This window comes from Panthera uncia, chromosome B1 (genome assembly GCF_023721935.1).
Source record: "Panthera uncia isolate 11264 chromosome B1, Puncia_PCG_1.0, whole genome shotgun sequence".
In the NCBI taxonomy this organism is placed as follows: domain Eukaryota; kingdom Metazoa; phylum Chordata; class Mammalia; order Carnivora; family Felidae; genus Panthera; species Panthera uncia.
This window is the reverse complement of record NC_064811.1, coordinates 71,657,489-71,679,059: the sequence shown is the minus strand read 5'-3', so window position 1 is coordinate 71,679,059 and position 21,571 is coordinate 71,657,489. Positions and strand designations below refer to the sequence as shown.

The following is a 21,571-nucleotide window of genomic DNA, read 5'->3' as shown; positions in this document are numbered from 1 at the left end:
ACCATATGATTATATTTCAACTTTACATGCATTATCATTTGATTCCATGTAAATGCTTCCTTTCAGAAAATTCTAAAGGGTTTTATTAGTGAAAATGATCTCAAATGTCAAATAGTAAATAGTTTATAAGACTGAAAATATCTGCGAAAAAGTGAATTTCAATTTTAAAAACCATGCCACCAATATTTTACTGAATATCCATGTTTTAACAATGAAAATGAGGTTTACAAAAATTCGGTGTTTATTTGCAGGGTGTTCCCTGCAGATGTACACTGTGACATAGACCAGTGTGGTTGTTTTTCTTTCACTGTAATGACGAGCACACTGAAATGGGAACTTGATGGGGGTGTCCCAAGAATTCCTCTTCTAAAAATTAATAACCCAAGGGAGCAGAAAGTGGTTTATGGATAGGTCTGAAATTTTTCTATATTGACCCAGTAGAAAGGGCCACATGCTTAAAGCTTGCAACAGACTAAATCTAATGTACACTTTTTGGAATCTTGATTTGCTTCCCAACTTCAAAGTTGGGGACTTGTTTTTCTTATAATGACATCAATCTTAAAGGTCTTAAGCAGTCATATTCTAGATAAGAATTTTGGCTATTACTGAACTCTGTATTAAGCTGCTTGATGATGTAATAACTGTTAAGAAAATAGGTCTTTATACTGGCAAAACATTGCTGAGGGAGTTAATGAAAGCTAAAATAGAACTAGCATGATTTCCTCCAGAATTATTTTGCATTATTAGTCCATATTAGTAAGCCTATGTAAGAGGAATAATTTGAATTTGCATTCAGAATGCTGATTGGTGTATTCATTGCTCCCTGGCTCTGAGAATTTAATTTGATTGATTACCCTGCAGTCTTCACTTCCAGCCTATGCCTGCCTTTGATTATAAACCTCCTGAAGGCAAGGAGCAGGTTTGTGTAGTTCTCTTCATTAAGGATCTCATGTGAATTTAAGCATGTATGCAGAAAACTTTCCTGTTCCTATGCATAATTGCTTCTTCCAAATCCAGTTCAGTATCTTAGGCTAGGGATTCCTGTGAGCCTCTGATTGACTGTTGCCAACCGACCCCACTGTTAACGCTGCCTGAAGCAGGAAGGTTGCAGAGCCTTGTGGTATGTGTGCTGGCTGATGGCATGAATGCTTTGCTCAGTTCTGTTTAAGAGCAGTAAGGGGCTAGAACTGAATTAAAAGTAGATGAGTAAAAGAATAGCTCAAGATACCAGTTAAAAAAAATTTGTGCTTCCTATTTGTATTGAGCAGAATGGCCAATGATTCTCATACTTCAGATGCATGAGAATTACGTGAGGAACTAAGTTTTTAAAACAGCTTATTCCTGCTGCCCTCTTTCCCTAGAGTTACTGAATCTGAATCTGGGTGTGACAGGGAAAGTAAATACATTTTGGCAAGCTTCCTGAAAGCAAATCTGGCACAAATGGTCCAAACACTAAGAGAAACACACATCTAAACTCTAGTTAATGATTATAGCTTGTGTAAAGCCATTGACAGCAGGTGTATATATATATATATATATATATACGTATATATATATACGTATATATATATACGTATATATATGAATCTAACACTTTACTACTCAACGTCCCCAAATAACATCTTTAATATCATGACCTTACGTGAAGTATTTTTTTTTTCATAATCGATGCTTTCAATTACTAGGTGTTAGTGTTACCTGTCAAAGCATACTTACATTGTTGTTGAATATATTAAACACTTGGTACTACCAGGGATACTAAAGTAATCAAGACACAAGCTCTGCTTCAAAGAGGCCACATGCTAGTGAGGATGCAGTCACAGTACCAGACAATTACAATACATGTGATGAGTTCAGTAATAAACAGTGTGATTAGCATAATAATAGAGATGTGCCTACATGGATAACATTACTTTGTTTTATTTAACCTCATATAAGCATATGATCTTATTAGAGGGTGTGTTTTTACCCTAATGTTTCCTTAGCTTACAATTTCCATGAGTGACTTTTTAGCCTTTCTTAGCATGTTGTGAAAGTATGTAGAAGATAAATTTGCTACTGCTAATCTGTAACTGAGATGAGAATAACAGATGAGGTTGAAAGCTAAGAATGAAATAAATACTTTGGTTCCCTTTAATATATTTTGCTATCTGTTTATTAATGTAATTTATAGACCTTCAAAGATGGAGTTGACTGTTTAGAAGAACTCATGACCTTTAGAAAAAAACTGCAGAGGTTAAATGTTTAAAATATGACCCTCTATAAAGTGAAGGACTCAGTTCTTACAGTTCACTTCAAATGGCTCAAAGATGGGATCTTACTACATATCTGTTGAGTCATTAAGACTGTCTCCATTATTTTTGAAGATACTAAAATATCTCTATGTACTTCTTATACTGAATGATAAAACTCAGTACACTCTATAGCACTGTATAGATATTCTTGCCATTTGGCAAAGTTCCCCAAAAGAAGTAAAATCATATCTGAGGTAAGTTGGGAAACCATATTAAGTTAAGAAATGAAATAAGTTTTCTTGAGGTGCCTCACTGGCTCAGTTGGTACAGCATATGACTCTTGATCCTGAGCCTTGCATAGAGTTTTGTTTTCTCAGGTGACTAAATTTACCTTCTGTCACTAATGAGATAGTATGTTTTATCAGATTCCAGGCTTTACTTATACCTCAGGCTCTTTGTATGATTTATATCCTATTGGACTTTTTTCCTTACATATTGTGGATCTTTAGGTAGGATCTCTATTTTATGTATAGAAAGATTTTGACAGGCTAAGAAACAAATCTTAACCCTGAGTCTTATGTCTATGAAAAAACTCTCAACTTTCACAACAGTATTTTGATTTGCTCGATTAACTTTCCAATAACCACTAAGTCAGTTTATATCCTCAAAGAATGATGATGGAAGATGAAGTCAGGAACTGATGATTAAACTAATGTACCTGCTTTCATGTGTTAGCATCCTCTTGTTTCCCTGGTTTATTTACCAAAGTGGGAAAATGAGATTAAGAAAGTTTACATGATTCTCTTGTTCATTACTCCATCTCTCAGATTATGGTATTCAGTGTCTGTTACTGATTACTTATTTTATGATGGTGAAATACCTTGCAATTCCAAATTGCAATGGCCTTTTTAAGAATTTGCATGGGCCCAGGGTTCATTAACAGGTTAGTAGTGGCCCAGCATGGGAAAATTTCACTGAAACGTCTTATCAGCAGAATTCATCTGGTCTGACCAAGCATTGGTAGTTAGAATAACCTTTTGCAAACAAGAAAACATGGGTAATATGGGGATGATGCAGGAGTTAACCAGAAAACACACCAGCTAATGGTAGTCCTGCTTGTGCGTCTTGTGTGTAATGTTAGAGAGCCCTCTACTGCTTGTGGTGGTGACACCACCAGTTACCTTATCTGTAAGCCAATATTCTTTCTAGCTTGTTGATACTTGGATAGCACTCTGTGCTTGTCCCCTAATCCCTCCATAGACACAGTCTAAGAGGGAGTTAAAAGATGCCTCACTTCAAACCCAAGTTAACCCTTATGGGTTTGTGTATCTAAACTTAGATTTCATCACTGATCTAGTCTATACTTGGTAGTAACAAGAAGTCACTGAGAATAATTAAGACCTCTGTGAGTTCTCTCATTGGATGGTTACAGTGTCTCTGAGTCTAAATATTTGCTAATTACTCCAAATTAAGAGGATATTATGAACTAAGATGGGGATGTTTTAAAATTTTACAGAGATCACCCTGTCTAAACCATGGAAGAATTAGAGGTGTTGAATAGTCAGTGCAAAGCAGTGGGGAAAGCAGCAGAAAGGTAGTAAACTTGCTATCAAATAAACATGTGCAGAGACTGACAGCTAGCTAGCCATGTGAATTTGATCAGGTCATCTTCCTCATCTATAAAATGGGATGATAATGATTCATATACTTACGTATGGGGGCAATTTTAGAGTTAAAGAATATGATAGTTCTTCCTAAATGACAAAACTACTCAGACATGAAGAATAGTAGTATATTGCTTTTCTCTTGGTTTTTTTTTTCTTTTATTCTTCAGTACCTTTCAATTTTTTGAATGCAAGACTTCTTAACACAGGTAAGGTGAGGCTCTAGCATTGCATTCCATTTCATTGGATGAATATTGAAAAGTGGCTTAAAGAATGGTTTGCAGGAAGTATCATTACAAATACTCTGGAATCAAATCTCTTGAAACTCTCAAAACCTTCTGCCCTGTTTTTTCCTATGACCCTTATATATTTATGTGATGATCAGAATGAATTGCCCAAGAAATAGTTTGTACTGTATAAAACCTCTTAAAAGGACTATTTATTCTTTAAGAAGAACTGGAAATAACTTTTTTTAAAAAGCTTTATTGAGATATAATTCACATAACCATGTAATTCACCTATATAAAGTATATAATTCAATGATTTTTTAGTACATTCACAAGATTGTACAACCATCACTACAAGCAATTTTTTTTTAATTTTTTTTAACGTTTATTTATTTTTGAGACAGAGAGAGACAGAGCATGAACAGGGGAGGGGCAGAGAGAGAGAGGGAGACACAGAATCAGAAGCAGGCTCCAGGCTCTGAGCCATCAGCCCAGAGCCCGACGCGGGGCTCGAACTCACGGACCGTGAGATCGTGACCTGAGCTGAAGTCGGATGCTTAACGACTGAGCCACCCAGGCGCCCCACTACAAGCAATTTTAGAATATCTTCATCACCCAAAAGAAACCCTGTACATTTCAGCTGTCAATCCCCATCGTGAGCTAAATGTGTTCCCCCAAAATTCACATGTTGAAGCTCTAATCCCCAGTGTGATGATATTTGGAGATGGGACCCTTTGGGAGGTAATTAGGTTTGGATGAGGCCATGGAGGTGGTGCTCCCATGATAGGATTGGTGTCCTTATAAGGAGATAAGGGGTCTAGAGTGCTCACTCTTCCCCAACCCCTACCCCCACCATAGGTGGATATAGCAAGAAGGTGGCAGCCGGCAAGCCAGGGAGAGCTCTCACCAGAACTTGATCTTGCTAGCATCCTGATCTTAGACTTCCAATCACTGGAACTGTGAGAAGTAAGTGTTTCTATTAAGCCATCCAATCTATGGTATCTTGTTAGAACAGCCCAAACTGACGAAAACAACCCTCAATATCCTTTTAACCCCCCATCCCAACTCTAGGCAACCACTAATCTACTTTCTGTCTCTAAACGTTTGCCTCTTCTGGACACTACATTATAACACTTGGGCAGGTTGTCACAGAGCCACATGTGGAAACTAATTTTAATTCTCGCATAAGAATGGCATGTTAATGGGAAATAGTGGGGAGATGAATGGTAAAAAAAAAAAAAAAACAAAACAAAAAAAAAAAAACACAAAATATTAGGAAGCCCAGCAAGTTGACTTTCAAAATTAAGATACCTAGGTAAAGAAATAAAAATACTGGGCAGTGGGGGAGAGGAGAGACACAGGATACATTTGATAAAACCTTTAAGGTTGTGGTCAGGAAATCATGTATCTTCTCATCAACTGTAAGAATAAAAATCAATAAAAGCAAATAACTGAACTGCTTTACTCAGATCATATTGAAGGGAATAAAAACGGCCAGAAAAAGTTAAGGGCTTAGAAAGAGCTTAGTATGATACATGAGTATTTTGCTGTCAGCAAAATGATCATGGAAAGAACTATAACTTCACTGTCTAGATTAAAATAGCCCCTGAAATCAAGATTACAAACTGACAGCCAGCCAGAGTGGACCATTGATACACCGTGTAGTATTTTTATAAATGACTCCTTCACTTTCAGTTCCTTGACTTAGCAAAAACTCCAACGCCTGCCTGTCCCGGGTGCCCCTGCCTAGATGCACCTGCCGCGTCTGGAGAGCTGCACTTGCTCCATGCTGCCTCCTTCCTTTGCACACTCTCTTCCCTTGTGGAAGAGTTCTCCTGTTTGTGACCTTTCTCCTAATAATGCCTACATGACCCTAATCTAACAGACTGCATAGTGCTTGAGCGTAAGGTCTGGTGCCCTGGCTTCCACAGACGCGGACTTTAATCTCAGCCCTGCCTGGCTCCGTGGCCTCCAGCTGGTGAATTACCCTCTTGAAGACTTGTTTCTCTGATCTGAAAAAAATCCAGTTAGTGATACCTCTCTCCAAGTGTGTCTTTGAGGATCAAATGAGAAAATGGATGTGAAGCTCTTAGCCCAAAGCCTTGACTTATTGAGGTAAAGCCCTCAATACATGGTAGCCATGTATCCTTTCTTCCTAATCATTATCAACTGTCGGGTTTCTGTTTCTCCCTGGTCTATAAATTCTGTGAGGATTTGGACCATATCCTATTAGCCTGTGTATCTGCAGCACCTATTATAGGCTCTGACGCATAATAGCCACTCAGAACATGCTGAACGAGCTCTTGCATGTAGTTATGGAAGATCACAAAGCTGAAGGGAAGGTAGACATCAAGCCTTCATACATTGGCAAGTTCCTCATCATCCTAAAAACCAATGTAAGAATCATGATAGAGTAGAAACAAGTCAGTGACTTCGTTTACTGTGTAAAACCCTCCTCTGGCAGAGGAAGGAAGATGACAGGATAATTTGCATTGCTTTCTGCATATTTTTGTCTCCCTCAAGAAACCCACATTCAGACTCAACAGTTTGGGAAGTTAAGATCTTTTAAATAAAAACTATATCAACAAACCATCAATAATGTTATAATGGTAATTATTTTTAAGAGTTAGTAAAAATTATTTGCTATTTCCTTCCTCTGTTCTGCAGGTATCCTCATATTCTTTTACTTTGTTGAACTAAAGATCAGAAAATATTTTATTTTAACTTATTAACGTTCTAAAAGTATTTTCTCATCAACTCATATCAACTCCCCCGTAAAGTTACTGTTTTAGCATTCTCAATTATTGCCTCCCCAAGGCAATCCGTGATAAACCTCACTTTTCTGAACAAGGCTCTCAGAGACAAGTGAAAGCTTCCAACTGCCTTGAAAATAGTTTGGTGACTAAACCAAAAAAATTTTTAAGCCCCAAACAACCTTTGGGTCTGCAGTGAAGTGAAATAATTTTCTTTTCCTGCTCTCAAGCCAGAACAAACAGATACAGTGTGTGGCAAGGCCGTATTACCTTGCCTGAACATATCCTTTTCTGGGCTCACTGAACACCACAGAAAGTACGGCATTTACATTGCTGGCATAGTGGCAGAACTCCCACCTCATTGTGCAGTGGAAGGAAAGAAAATAATTTCATGTGTCTCAGGATGGGAGAGAAAGCCTGTGGCATTGTTGTGATTTCATTAAGTTTTGAATAGAAGAGAACAAGAGCACTTAAAATAATCTACATGTTCATGCTGAAAATGCTTCTAGCCAGCCCAATTCATTTTACAAATAATAAATGAATTATTACTATTTAAACAGTGTATGTTTTCAAAATATTACATCAAACTGGTAGTGTTAGCACTCAGCAAAGTCTTGGTGATGCTGATTTTACTCAGCCATATACTGAGCACTGGAGTGTTCTAGGTACCTTGCTAGATGCTGGTAGTGGTACAGAGATAAAGACGAATCCAGGAGGTGAGGCAAGCATCTGAACTCATGAATTCTTTTTTTTTTTTTAATTTTTTTTAATGTTTATTTATTTTTGAGACAGAGAGAGACAGAGCATGAACGGGGGAGGGGCAGAGAGAGAGGGAGACACAGAATTGGAAGCAGGCTCCAGGCTCTGAGCCATTAGCCCAGAGCCCGACGCGGGGCTCAAACTCACGGACCGCGAGATCGTGACCTGAGCTGAAGTCGGATGCTTAACCGACTGAGCCACCCAGGCACCCCTGAACTCATGAATTTTGGTGTTGTGCTGCTCGTTTATAGCTATGAACAGTGTATCGGAGCCTGCAGAAAGAGGCGGCTCCCTCTCCAGGGTGCTGGAGATGACTTTCCAGATTAGATGACACTTGAGCTGAAAGACGAAATATTTACCCAGGCTGAGAGAGGTGGAAGAAACATTTAAGGCAGAGGGAACAGCACGTACAAACAGGAGGAGTTACAAAAGTGTAGTGACTGGTCTACAGTGGTATGTTGGATGGACCTAGATTGGGAGGGACCTTCAGTGCCAGGTTTAGACATTTGGATTTTACTTCAAGGCAATGGGGAAGTGGGAGAGGCTTTTAAATTAGGAGGATGAACCTGCTGGAATATGAAGGATAAACTGGTGTGAATGGCAGGGAAACTGTACTGACCCTGGGAAAGACGAAGGCAGTGGTAATGGAAAGATCAAGTTCAAGAGACTTGTCTTTTTTTCTTTAGGTAGAATCAGCACAATTTGGGGATTGACCAGTTGTGAGTTTGAGGGATAAACTTCTTTAAGGAGAGCAGTTGGCTTGTTAACATGACTTCTGTATTATAAAAGGAATTCCTTTCTGTGACTTCAAAAACATTTCTCTGGGCAAAATCCCCTATGAAGTGCAAGGTGAGCATCTTGGCATGTCGGTCAGTCAGCAGGTAGTTGTCTTCACTTCTGACATTCTGACTGTCAGAAGGGACACGATAGAAGTAAAGAAAGGAACCCTCCCTCTCCCTGATGAGAAGCTCTTCCCCGATGTGTGCACACCCTCACTCCCCTCAAATCTCTGAATTATATTCGTTAGAAAGGCATCCAGAGATAGAAGTAGTTGGGGATATGGAACTGAAAAAAAATGACATGTTCCTTAGTTCCCTCCAAGTATGTTTTTTGAATCTAAAAGACTGTGGGTTGATAAAGAATGCCATCGTCATGAAATCAGGAGGAATCCAAAGAGATCACGTGTCCCTGAGTCTCACTCTTGACACCATCCTGTGGTTCAACAAGGAAAAGAATATTTAAAAGAGACTTGGAAGTACCCAAGGCTTTCTAGAACTATGTTCTCATGCCCACTGCTGGGTTTATCTGGGACCACTTCCTCTCTGTGCCTCTCTGCCATCTAGACTGGACAAAATCTGTACTTCTTTGGCCCACTGCTGGTTGTGGCAATGGAGCAGAGAAAGAACGAGTGTTTTCTTTCTCTCCTGTGGGAACATAGATCTTAATTCAACAACATTCATTGAGTATCATTGTATATATCAAGCAAGGGAGAAGTGTAATTATTAGAACACTATTTTTCAACTGTGAGTCATGACTTATTGGTGGTCATAAAATGAATTTAGCAGGTTGTGACTAGTATTTTATATAATTTTACGTAAGTAAAATGTAACACAATGGAAATATCAAAAGTAAGGAAATTTCATAAAATGTGTGTCCATTTTGTGTGTATGTATAATGACGTAAAATGTGTTTCTAACTGGATCATAACCAGAGGTTTCTTTTAAATATTGTCTCTGGACTACTTATTGAAGATAGTTCATTTGAATGAGAGGTTAGTACAGGCCTGGAAATCAAATCCCCATTTCAGTGTTGGAAATAAATTCTAGTCTGAGCGTGTCTACAAAGGAATTTTGAGACACAAACTTTTTGTAAGATGAAGACACTTTGGTTAGGCAGGTTCTTACTTCTGAATTTAGGGAAAAAACATTTAGTAGATTTATTAGTTTCCTAGGGCTTCTATAGCAAAGTACCACTAACAGGGAGGCTTGAAATGAGAGAAATTTATTGCCTCACTGTTCAGGAGGCCAGAAGTTCCAAATCAATGTTGGCAAAGCCATGCGCTCACTGAAGGATCTGGAGACGGATCTGTTCCAGGCCTGTCTCCTGGCTTCTAGGAGTTCCTTGGCTTAATGGCAGATACAGTTTCATCTTCATACGGCATTCTCCCGGTGCATGTCTGTCTTTGTGTCCAAATTTCCCCTTTGTACCAGGACTCCAGTTATACTGAATTAGGGCCCCCTCAAATGATTTCTTTTTCTCTTGTCTTTTTTGAGAGAGAGAGAGCATAAGCAGAGGAGGGGCAGAGAGAAAGGGGGACAGAGGATCCAAAGTGGGACCTGCACTGACAGCAGCAAGCCCGATGCAGGGCTCAAACTCACAAACTGAAATCGTGACCTAAGCCCAACTTGGACGTTCAACCAACTGAGTCACTCAGGTGCCCTAATGATTTCATTTTAACTCCATCACCTCTGTAAAGACTCTGTTTCCAAATAAGGTCACATGCTGAGGTACTGGGGTTAGTGCTTCCACATATCTTTCTGAAGGGACACAATTCAACCCCTAACCAGTATATTTCAAATTTCCACTAGGCGATCAAGAAAATGGTAAGAATGTTTTCTTTTCTAATTGAGAAAAAACTTCTAAATTTTTGGGTGTCTTTTTGTTTTGTCTGTTTATTTTGCCTCCAAAATAATACCTCTTTGTGTTGGCCAGAAATTCCTGTTGTCCTATGAATATTAACAGCTTCAGCTCTTTGCATTTACCCTTTGGTCAGGAAAATCAATTTGCTCTTGAACTTCAATAATTTGTTTTTAATTCTACTGGCCACGTGTTGTGTTCTTAATCACAAAATGCAAATAATAAAACTAACCAAAACTGGGTTTATAATACTTACAAAACTTACAAAGAAGTATATACGTACATCTACAAAAATATCCCCCCAAAATTACAGCTGCAAACACTTACCTACGAACCAATCTGAAAACATCTACATTTGTTTCCCAAAAAGAACAGAGAGATTGTTGTGGCTTTTTTTCCATATTCCTGAATGAGGCCAAACCAAAAATCTGAGGACAACACCAGCTGTTACATCACTCTCCACTTGGAGTAGTACATGGTTAATGCCTGGCACTGGGGACAAATTGAAAATGCTCAAGTGTGACACTTTAGGTTTTGCAGAGGAAGGAAGGAAAAAAATCTGCTAACTTCACTCACCTCATCATTCTCTAAGAAAATTCGTCTAAGAAAACTTAGCACATTCTGCTGCAACATGAGGGAAAAACCTGAATTCCAGAAAAAATGTTTACTTAATACTTTTAATTGTATCTTTTATTACTCCCTCACTTGGTCTCTCCCTTTTGCTCTGTTTTGTTGTTTTTGTTTTGTTTTGTTGCTTTGTCATTTGTCTGTTTTGTTGTTTGATGGTTTTCCTAGATTCTTCAATGAATGGAACTTAATCCTTAGCATTTACCTGTTTTTCATACTCCTCAGTACTCAAGGAACACTTGCGAACTATTTCTTTTAGATCAAATCACTCGAAAATTTAGTTAAAGTGTGTAGCTAAATATGCAGGTGATGTTCATTTTTTTGGTAGCCAGACAACCAGTTAGACAGTTGGACTAGTTGGAGCATTTATTGAGATAACTCAAAAGGTAATTGATTGGAACAGTGGTTTGATCCAGCAGAGGAAGTTCCATTTTGAATACCACCCTCGGGATTCTCCCAAAAGCGTTGGTTTTTTCTCAGACATAGAAAATGCCATACATTTTGTGATATCTGTTAGCTTTCCATGTAATTAAATTGATGGGTATTGTATTCATTGGCCTCACATTAGAAATAAGCACAGCTCGTGAAGAAACTGTAATGTAAGTCTAGCTCTCATTCATTTATGTGCATTTACTAGTGTTGAGCCATATAAGTAAGTTCGATTAGGACCCACTAAAAACATAATATCTGTTATTGCCCTTCACAGTTGTAGCTTCCTAGATTTGGACTGTTACTTGGGTCTGTTTGATCAGTGTTCTTCCCAGAGACAGTTGTTTTGAGAGAATAGATCACCATGTGTCTGAGGACATCAGGCACCTGATTGCCTGGCATACATGAGGTGGCTGCCCAAATCTCTCAATGTATGTTTGAATTTTAAAGAGAAAACAAAGGGAAACTAATTGGCTGCTTAAACTTGGCCATTACTCAGGGTTAGCAAACAGGAAATAATTAAAACCTGGAGTTTATGTTAGTAACCAAGGAGGAAACTGAATGAATTCCAATTTGTTAGAATTTGTCATTGGTTTACTTTTATGGCACACACTCCCTTTTTCATTTGCGGTACTTGTTCTTATTTTTAAAAAATTAAAAATGAGTCAAATAATTCTCAATTTAAAATTTAGGCCAAGGGTCGCCTGGGTGGCCCAGTCGGTTAAGTGTCCGACTTTGGCTCAGGTCATGATCTCACAGTTTGTGAGTTTGAGCCCCACGTTGGGATCTGTGCTGACAGCTCAGAGCCTGGGGCCTGCTTCAGATTCTGCATCTCCCTCTCTGTCTGCCCTAGTCCTCCCCCCCCCCCGCCTCAAAAATAAAACATTAAAAAAATAAAATAAAATTTAAGCCAAAAACTATGACTCATTTAATACCATCAGACATGCCTAAGATTGACATAAATCCAGAAACAGGCATAAATAACCTCTATAAGTAGACATTTGGGGACTGTAACAATAACAAAATAGCCATTTTGTACCAATGTAGAAATGGTGATTTTTTTTTCAAATGTCTTATGTTCTGATATGTAAATTGTATGGAAAAGTTTGTTTTCTCAGTTATGTTTGGAAGAATTCTCCTTAGCCATTTTTGCTTAAAATTGCCTTGAAATCAGTGCATTAAATTGATTTTTAGAATTAATTGACTTAATTTGAAATCAGTGCTTCAGTTGTTTTAGAATCTATACCTTTGTCAAGATTACATTACTAAACCCAAGGAAAAGGTACTTTTATGAAAAGGAAAAGAGAAATATGCTAATTAACTATCAAAATTGATTTATTTTCATTTTCGTTTTGAATTATATTGTTGTCCTTGAGTACTGTGTGTGGATTTCTGCCCTGTTGACCACTGCTGACTGAAGAAATCTAATACTAAGCCTGTTTTATTTTATTTAAATTTCAGTAGTTTTACATTTTCTTTTTTGGAACGTGCAAAATTAGTTAAACTTTAGGGACATATCCAAATTAAGAGTTTCTCATTTTGTCTTTCATGGACAACTTTACTTTGTTTTCAGGCTGATGCAGCCTGACAAATATTTGCTTATGATTAAAAACTTGTGTTTCTATCAGGAGATATTCTTATACTGCCAGAGTACACTTCAATAAAATAATCACTTTATACATGCTATCAGTCGTCATGCATTGTGGACCGACTAAGTCTGGTGTAGAGTCACTAGAATCTTTATGATGGGATATAAAGTCCACAAGATCTTGCTGAGGGCTGCTGGAATGCAGACTGGCTGTCACATCAATTTTCTTCGCCTATTCATCCCACCGTATTCTGATAGGTTAAAACTGAAGGGAAGATGGTAAACAATGAAAATGGACTAACATGTAATATAGTAATTTACACATCACTAGCTGTGTGACCCGCATATGTTATGTTGCCCACTCTGAGCCCACTTTCCTCAGGTTGAGAGGCAAGTGCCAGGGAGGGTTTGGGGGAGAATTTATGTGAGATAATTAACATTAGAGCACCTGGTGGCACCTGGTTAATGAATAAATATGTCAGAAAAAAATGTGAAGGCAGAAAGGATTGATTTTGATTGCCTCTGCTACGAAGAAATTTAGCACACACACAAAATAAACATTAGCCAAAACATGTGAACAGCTGTGTTTAGAACTCTGCACCATCTAAATCATCTAAATTCTAAGGAAACCAACCATATTGCTAATTAAATCTTCACTAACGTACCCTTGTTAATTTTCATTCAATTTTGTTACATGTTAGAGTTCAGGATCTGTTCTGAGCAAAAAAATACTTAGTACGGTGCCCATTTTATAACACACGGAGGCAATTTTCCTATAACAAAACCGTTACGGATTTTTAGTTGCAGCCTTTTTGCATAGTGTTGCTCATAATTAGTACTTCTTGATCATGAATCCTTGATTTGGGAACAACCCAATTCCAGCATTTTTTGTAATTTGTTAAGTGCTTTCAAGGAATATTTTGAAGCTAATATGTAAGCTCCTTGTATCAGTTTGGCTTCAAGTAGTCCCCTCTTGTAATAGCACAGCTCCAGGTGGCTTCTTTCCCAAGACACCTGGACATTTCCCACATGTTACCTCTAACTCTTCAGCTGCCCAGCCTGACTCTACAAGCTTTGCCCTCAATCCACCCACATTAGAGTCCATAATAAAGCTGATGCATCACTTACCCTTCACTTAGAAAGAATTGGCACAAGTGATCACAAACATTAAAATCTTTGGCAACATAAACATTAGAACAGCTAAGCTGTAATGAAATTGGAAACCAAAATCATGAAAGAATGAGAAATAGTATGTCTTAGTTTGTGTGCTGTCTTTCAACTAAAATGTTAAGACCTTTGGAGGACAGCTGTGTTTGTGTGTATGTGTTTTATAGTATAACTTTGTCATAAGATTTTGCCAATATATTACCAACTGAAGCAAACTTTTTTCATCAATGTTGCTTAAGAAAATAAAAAATAAGCTGAGAGGGAAAGCTGAGATTACCTAGTTGCTTCCCCTAAGGTGGTGTGCACCCCATGTGGTATACAAGATTAGCCATAGGAGTACAGGAGAAAATTTTAGAGCTTCTTTTTAATTTTAACAGTTTCTATTTCTACTTTTATCTGTTTAATTCATGCACATAATTAATAGAGGTAGATACTTAGTCATATATTGAGGGGAGTGGCTGCTTAAAAGCAGATTTCATGAATGCATAATCAAAAAGTATCAAAGATCACTCCAGCAGACACTAAGGGAGAGAGACTGACTCATTCTTTGCCTTGAAGTCATTTATCAGAAGAAAAACACATATTAAAGGGAAAACTATTGTATATATTTTACATTTTTAAAAATACCTTTGCATTAAGTTTTATATTGCTTCTATGTTGTTTGAATAATGTCAACTATTTCTATAATTTCATCTATGTCCTTACGTGTTATCCATACTCATTAATACTTAAAGTAACTGTCAAAAACAAAGTTCAAGAGTGTTGTTTACTGATGTGCCTCTCATTGCTAGGGCATCATTCCTGAAGTGGCTCACATTTAACAGGGATATTTTGTTGGCTGCTTCTTACTTTCATCATTGTGGTAATGAGCTATAATTAACTTTATTGAGGTAATTGAGTATGTATGCAATCATTTTAAGAGTTTATGTATAATATATAGAACTTGGATTGGGCTTGTAGAAATAAGGTAGTAAAAAGCTTCCTCTTGAAAGTGTGCTGTGAATTACTTTTGCCTTAGGCTAATCTTGAAAGAAACCTCTCTTGATGGTCTCCCATGAAGAAGTAATTGACCTTGGCTAGGTCCAAGGTAGAGTATGTTTTATTAACCTTGCTCCTTTGTGAGATTAGCTCTATTGTGTCAAAATAAAATTTCTGACAGGCAGAACAGAATTTTAGTAAAATTGACATGTTAAAATATTAACAGAAATTAATTCAGAATTTATTTTCCTTTTAGTTCGCAGGAGGATGAAAGACCTATGTCACCTTTCTATTTGAGGTATTTATTTTATTTTTGTTGTTCTGTTACAGGGAATGGAGGAGGGGTGAGGTTCCTTTGAGTTTATTTGCCCATTTTAATGCTTTTCAATAGAATGTTCTACACTATGGCCAAACTAAGCTTATTAGAACTCTTCATCATATTGTTCATGCTGTGTTTTTCTTCTCTTTGGTTTAAGAAATCTTAAATTAACAGAGCTGAAAAGATTAAGATATTTTGTTTTAAATCCAGAAATGCCAAGGTAGTCATTTTAATTTCAGAAACCTCCTGATGATTAGGCCGTTACCTGTGTCTTAAAAATTTCTATTCTATACATATATGCAGATGGGGGAGGGGTGTGAGCACAAGGCTCATTGGCTGAAAAAAGTCTTCGGCTATGTTAAGTGTGAAAGTAAGTATTCAGTGAGTTGATGGAATTTAGGGCTATTTGCTAAAGCTTACAGAGGCAGAATAACAGCTATTACAACAGGTAAATTTACAGAATTCAAAGTAGATGTTAACTCTTTCCTCAGTTGTGAAATCTACTTTTTTAAAAGAAATGTCAGGATGTGTGATAAAGAGTTTATTTTTTAATCTGATTTGTTGTAATAGCCCCAGAGTTAGATTTAGACTTTAATTCAACCAACAATAGTTCAGAAATGTGTCATAGGACTTCAGTCTTAGCCAAGTGATTGCTTTTTAGTACTGTTTTGTCCTTCAGCAACTTGAAGCATATTGCATAATCACTTTGTGGCAAAAGAGAGAACATTTGAGGTTTTAGTTTGAGACAACATGGTGGTCCGTTTGATTCACTCTGGTTTCCTGCCAATCAAATCAGCATATTCTACTTCATAGGCTACCTCAACTATACAATTACCTTAAACACATGAGGAAGTTGTTGCCCAGTACGTGGTCACTCTGGTATTCATTATGTAAATATGCACAGTAATATCAAACAAATGATTATCATATATTAATGGAAATTAAATTTTACACAATACAAAAGACAAAGCACTAGATCATGCCAACTAATGAGAACTGTTCTCAGAATGTCTTATTTTTATTCCTCTGGGCAACATCAATCTATGTTTTACATAGTATTGAATTTTATTTTTTTTAACCATTTTAAAAAGCAGATGGAAATTATAAGTCTTAAGTCCTTAAAGAGACATAACCATGTCTTCTAGCGTGATAATTTTTAAAAATTATTTAGACTATTTAGTCTTGAAAAAGAAATTCTATACTTGCAAAATGAAAGTAAAAGAATGTAAAGAAAATGTATTTACCACAACTCTTGGTTGAGGCTATTTGACCTTTCAATGTTAAATGTCATAAAAACTAAAATATTATAGAAGTAGGAAAAAAGAATGAATGTGCACGCTAGCCCACATTACAGGAGAGCTAAAGTTGCAGAAGAAGGAAGTTATGAGCAGACACTCTTTTGAAAATTTAATGAAGTGGAGCTGTACCACAAATGAAATAATAATTATTATTTGGCCTGAAATTACAATCTCAAATGTAGTTTATTTTTCTGAATAACATTATATGATAGTCTTAGAAATTATTTAAGAACTAGGTTCATACAAGTTAATTTAACTTTTTTTATTATCTACTTGACATGAAGTAGGGAGAATCTATTAGTAACACATGAACCTGTTTAGAGGGAGTTTTTTTGGTTTTGTTTTCAAATTATTTGCATGGCTGGTTTGAGATTAACTTTTCTTGGGTTACTCTAGCATACAGAATTCAAGTGGAAGACAGAAAACATGATTGTTAACTATGATTACAGCTCTTCCAGATTTTTGAACTAGAAGCATAACATGTCCACTGCTAATTTAATTTATAAATTAGTGCACTTTTTTGACACTACCTTTAGTAAGAACAAATGAATGCTTAAATGTTTTAAATATATTAAAACTTCTGTAGCTTCTTTGTCTCCCTTTCCCTCCTACTTTATTAAGATTTCATTCCTACAGTGCTCAGAAAGGGGAGTTAACTGTAAGACTTAGGAATTTCGTAATGATTTGTCACCATGATGAAAAACTAAATTGGCTCTTTAAAATCCCAAAATTATATTTACTGTGCCTTTGAAAAGTAAAAAGTGACTGGTAGTTGCAAAATGATATCTTCCCTGACTAGGAATGTTGAATATTGTGTGCTGTATATTATATTTTGACATTGTTAACTGGTTGTTGTTGTTGTTGTTGTTGTTGTTTTTGAGGGGGGTTGGGGTAGAGACAGAGAGGAAAGGTCCAAACAAGAGATGAGCACATCAGCTGAGATGGGCACTCAGCAGAAGTAAATCCAGCCACAGACAGCCAGCCAGAGGGACAGGAATGAAATAGCGGGTCAGTGGCAGGAGATCCAGTTGGTGGTTTATTCTGTAAGGTCCAGCATGAGGTAGAATGGCAAAACTCAGTGGCTGTAGGTCTGGGAGTGGGCAGTTTTTAGGAAGACTGGATCAAAACAGAAGATAAAGGCAATGCAGGGCTCCAGTTTCAGAGGAAGGAAAATAGATGATCCATAAAGAAATTCAGGTGCAGGATATCAGACAAACATCCAGCTATTGGAGTGGAGACCCGGTACGTTATGTATAATGCAGACAGAATCTGTATCTGAGGCAGAGGATAGATAGAGCTGGAGAGCATGCAGAGGACATGCAGTCCACTCATGGAGGTTCTAGGACCTTTCTGTGGCTGGGGGAAGAAGGAAGGTGGGATGCAGGAACTGGGAACCAGAGAGGCCATTTCAGTCATGACCTTGCTCCATTTTTCATCTTGTAGAATTTCAGTTTCTGTGATTACAGTTCTCTATTGTAAACACTCATGGCTGAACCATATGTTAGTCTACCATACATTTCATTTATCCTCAGCTTTTTCTCTTGTAAGGTAGGACTGTTATAAATAGACATGCACTCATATAATCTCATTCTAGATTAAATATCTTCTCAGACAAGAACTTTGTCTTCTGAAATTTCAGCACTTCTTCAGCACCTAACCTAACCCACCAGAACCATTCGTCCTATTTTACTTTATTTAATTTAATTTAATTTAATTTATTTATTTATTTATTTATTTATTTTTATTTTACTTTATTTTATTTATTTTTTTATTTTTTTATTTTTTTTTGCAAAGGAAAGAAAGAGTGGCTACAAATCTGACTTGCTGCCATTTCATGGGCAGGATTACTGCAGATACAGTAGCTCAAACAGTAGGTGTCATTGTTCCCCAGATGCTCATTAGAGATCACCCACCCTGTTGAAGTGATTAAGGAAATGAAAGGGAAGAATGGGTTATGCCAAACCCTTAGCAAGATTGCTACAAAATAAACAAGAACCTGCAGACTTCAGGTGAAGAACATTCTTGGCAAGGATGTCTATACCCTGGCCTCTCATAGTCTCGGCTAGACTCCCAGAAAGGTGCCCCTACCTCGATTGCTCAGATTAGCAACTTGCCGTAGGTGTTGTGTGCCACATCCAGCCTGTCATTGTCTGAATTCTTTTCCCTGTCATCCAGTCAGATCTGGCTAGAATCTGTTGCTAATTCTAGTTTTATTTGTCTGGGTCTTCAGTATCCGCAAACTCAGATTTTGATTTCTGTGTTTATTTTCACTGGGATTAAGGCTTTTCATCTCTACTCTCCATTCCTCCTCATCTCTGTCCACTCCCACCTCACCTATACTATCTTCACATTCCTTATGGCCAGGTTCAGATCTTGTCCTGATCCCATCCCATCCTATCCCATTCCATCCGACTTCTACTCTTGAATTCCTTCTTTACAAATTCCTGGATTATATATATATAGTTTGTATACGTAGATGATACATACAGCCAGTATACAAAGCGCATCTCTGCCCATACTTTATCAAAATCCTAAATGTGCTTCAGGGGCTACATACCTGTAACCAGTCTTTCACTGGTCACCTGACCTCTGAATGGTGGCTCCTTGCTCACCTAACATCTGCCTCTTAGCAACTGCACTAATCTTCCTCTGCTTTTTCTTTCTCGTTTTGTGCTCCATTGAAACTCTAAAATTGACAGTCTTTATCAATCTCAGCCCAAGTTTTAATACTCAAGGTGCAAATTGAAGTTAAATTCCTATTTTAGCAGGTTTGGAATTGCTTAGGGTCAATTTCAGTATTCACATGTTTTTTTAATTTTCCTGAATTAGGAATATCAAATAGATTTATTTCTAAGTTACCTATTTGGAATACAGACTTATTCTTGAGTATTTTAGTATTTTCATTCCTTGAAACTAGGGATCATTAATTTATGAAAATCTTTTAACTGTAGAGTTTACATTGAAGAAATATTTAGCTTTGGGTAAATTCAGATTAAAACATAACCCGACAGGGGCGCCTGGGTGGTACAGTCAGTTGAGTGTCTGACTCTTGATCTCAGCTCAGGTCATGATCTCACAGTTTGCAGATTTGAGCCCTGTGTCAGGCTCTGTACTGATGGTGTGGATTCTGTCTTTCCTCTCTGCCCCTACCCCGCTTGTGCACATGCTCTCTCTCTCTCTCTCTTTCTCTCTTTCTCAAAAAATAAACAAATTTTAAAAATTAAAACAAAACAAAACAAAAACATTACCTGACATTAGATGGGATCTGAAAACTGTATCATGCCACTCCTGTCCTGATATGTAGAAAAGTTTTTAAATAGCTCTTTGTGGATTACCTTTCAAACAACTTGTGCTGGAATTGTAGATTTATGACTTTTTGGTCATACTTTATTACATTTTAATAGTTTATTTTTCTTCTCAAGCATATTGTATGTTTTCTAAATTACCATTTTGAGGGAAAAATTCTCATTTTTAGATGGGATAGTTTAAAGAAGTAATGTATCATTCTATTTGTTGTTGACTACCAAATACAGCAAACAAGCAGGCTGTTTATTTGATTAGCTACTTGATTTTTCCCAGATAATAAGGTCAACTAGACATTTGGGTATCTTTGAACACAAATAAGTATATATTAAAAATATTTGTTTCCATTGTCCTTTTTAACTCGGTGTTTCTAAACTGAGGAAGCATATTATCTCTGCCTGTACAGTTCTTTTGCGGGGGGAGGGTAAATATAAATAACATTAACTGTATCATTTTAACCATTTTAATTTTTTTAATTGTGGCAAAATACACATAGCATAGAATTTGACATCTTAACCATTTCTAAGTGCATTTCCACTAATAGTGCACAAGTCCCATTTCTCCATGTTTTTCCTAACACTTATTATTTTCTGTTTTTTGACAATACCATCATTATGATACAAAGTATGTAGAGCTCTTTAAAGATGCTGGCATCTCACTAGCCAAGATTCTGACCTTCGAGCGGTGGTGGGTGTCCATATTTTCAATGTGTCATGGGATAGTCTTTTCAGTAACTAGTGCTGAGAAAACTGGATATCCACATGCAAAAGCATGGAGTTGGCCGCTCACCTAATATCTCATATACAAGAATTAACTCAAAATGGATCAAACGTCTAAATGTAAGAGCTAAATCTGTAAGTACTCTCAGAAGAAAACATCAGGCAAAAGCTACCCAGTCCTGAATTTGGCAGTGATTCCTTAGATATGACACCAAAAGCACAGGAAAGAAACGAAAGGGTAGACAAATTGGACTTCATGAAAGTTTTTAAATCTTGTGCATCAAACAACAACAACAAAGACACTCCCAACAGAAATTAAAAGGAGAATGGGGGAAATATTTGCAAACCATTTATCTCATAAGGGATTAATATCCAGAATATATGGAGAATTCCAAAAAATCAACAACAACAAAATGATTTTTAAAATGAGTGAAGAACTTGAATAGAAATTTCTCCAAAGAGGTTATACAAATAACAAATAAGCACACAAAAAGATGCTGAACATCACTAACCATCAGGGAAATGCAAATCAAAACTCTAATATCACCTCAGACCTATTAGGATGACTGCTATGAAGAAAAGAAAATAACAAGTGTGGTCAAAGATGAAGAGAAATTGAAAGCAGGTCACAGGGTCCCAAAGAAATATTTGTACACCCATGTTCATGGCAACATTATTTGTAATAGCCAAAAAGGCAGTAGCAATCCAAGTGTCCCTCAGTGGATAAATGGATAAACAAAACTCAGTGTATACACATGGTGGAGTCTTATTCAACCTTTAAAAAAAGAAGGAACTTCTGATACATGCACAACACAGATGAACCTTGAGGACATTTTTGCTAAGTGAAATAAGTTAGTCACAAAAAGACA

At 37.0% G+C, this 21,571-nt stretch overlaps 1 protein-coding gene across 3 annotated transcripts in view; it reads left to right on the top strand.

Moving 5' to 3' along the window:
- FAM13A (family with sequence similarity 13 member A) overlaps positions 1-21,571 on the top strand; it is a 330,318-nt gene that overhangs the window by 223,794 nt on the left and 84,953 nt on the right. For all 3 annotated transcript variants that reach the window (XM_049630875.1, XM_049630874.1, XM_049630876.1), the window contains one exon: positions 15,320-15,361. In XM_049630875.1, the coding sequence (XP_049486832.1) occupies positions 15,320-15,361 (42 nt within the window). The remainder of the gene's footprint in view (positions 1-15,319; positions 15,362-21,571) is intronic.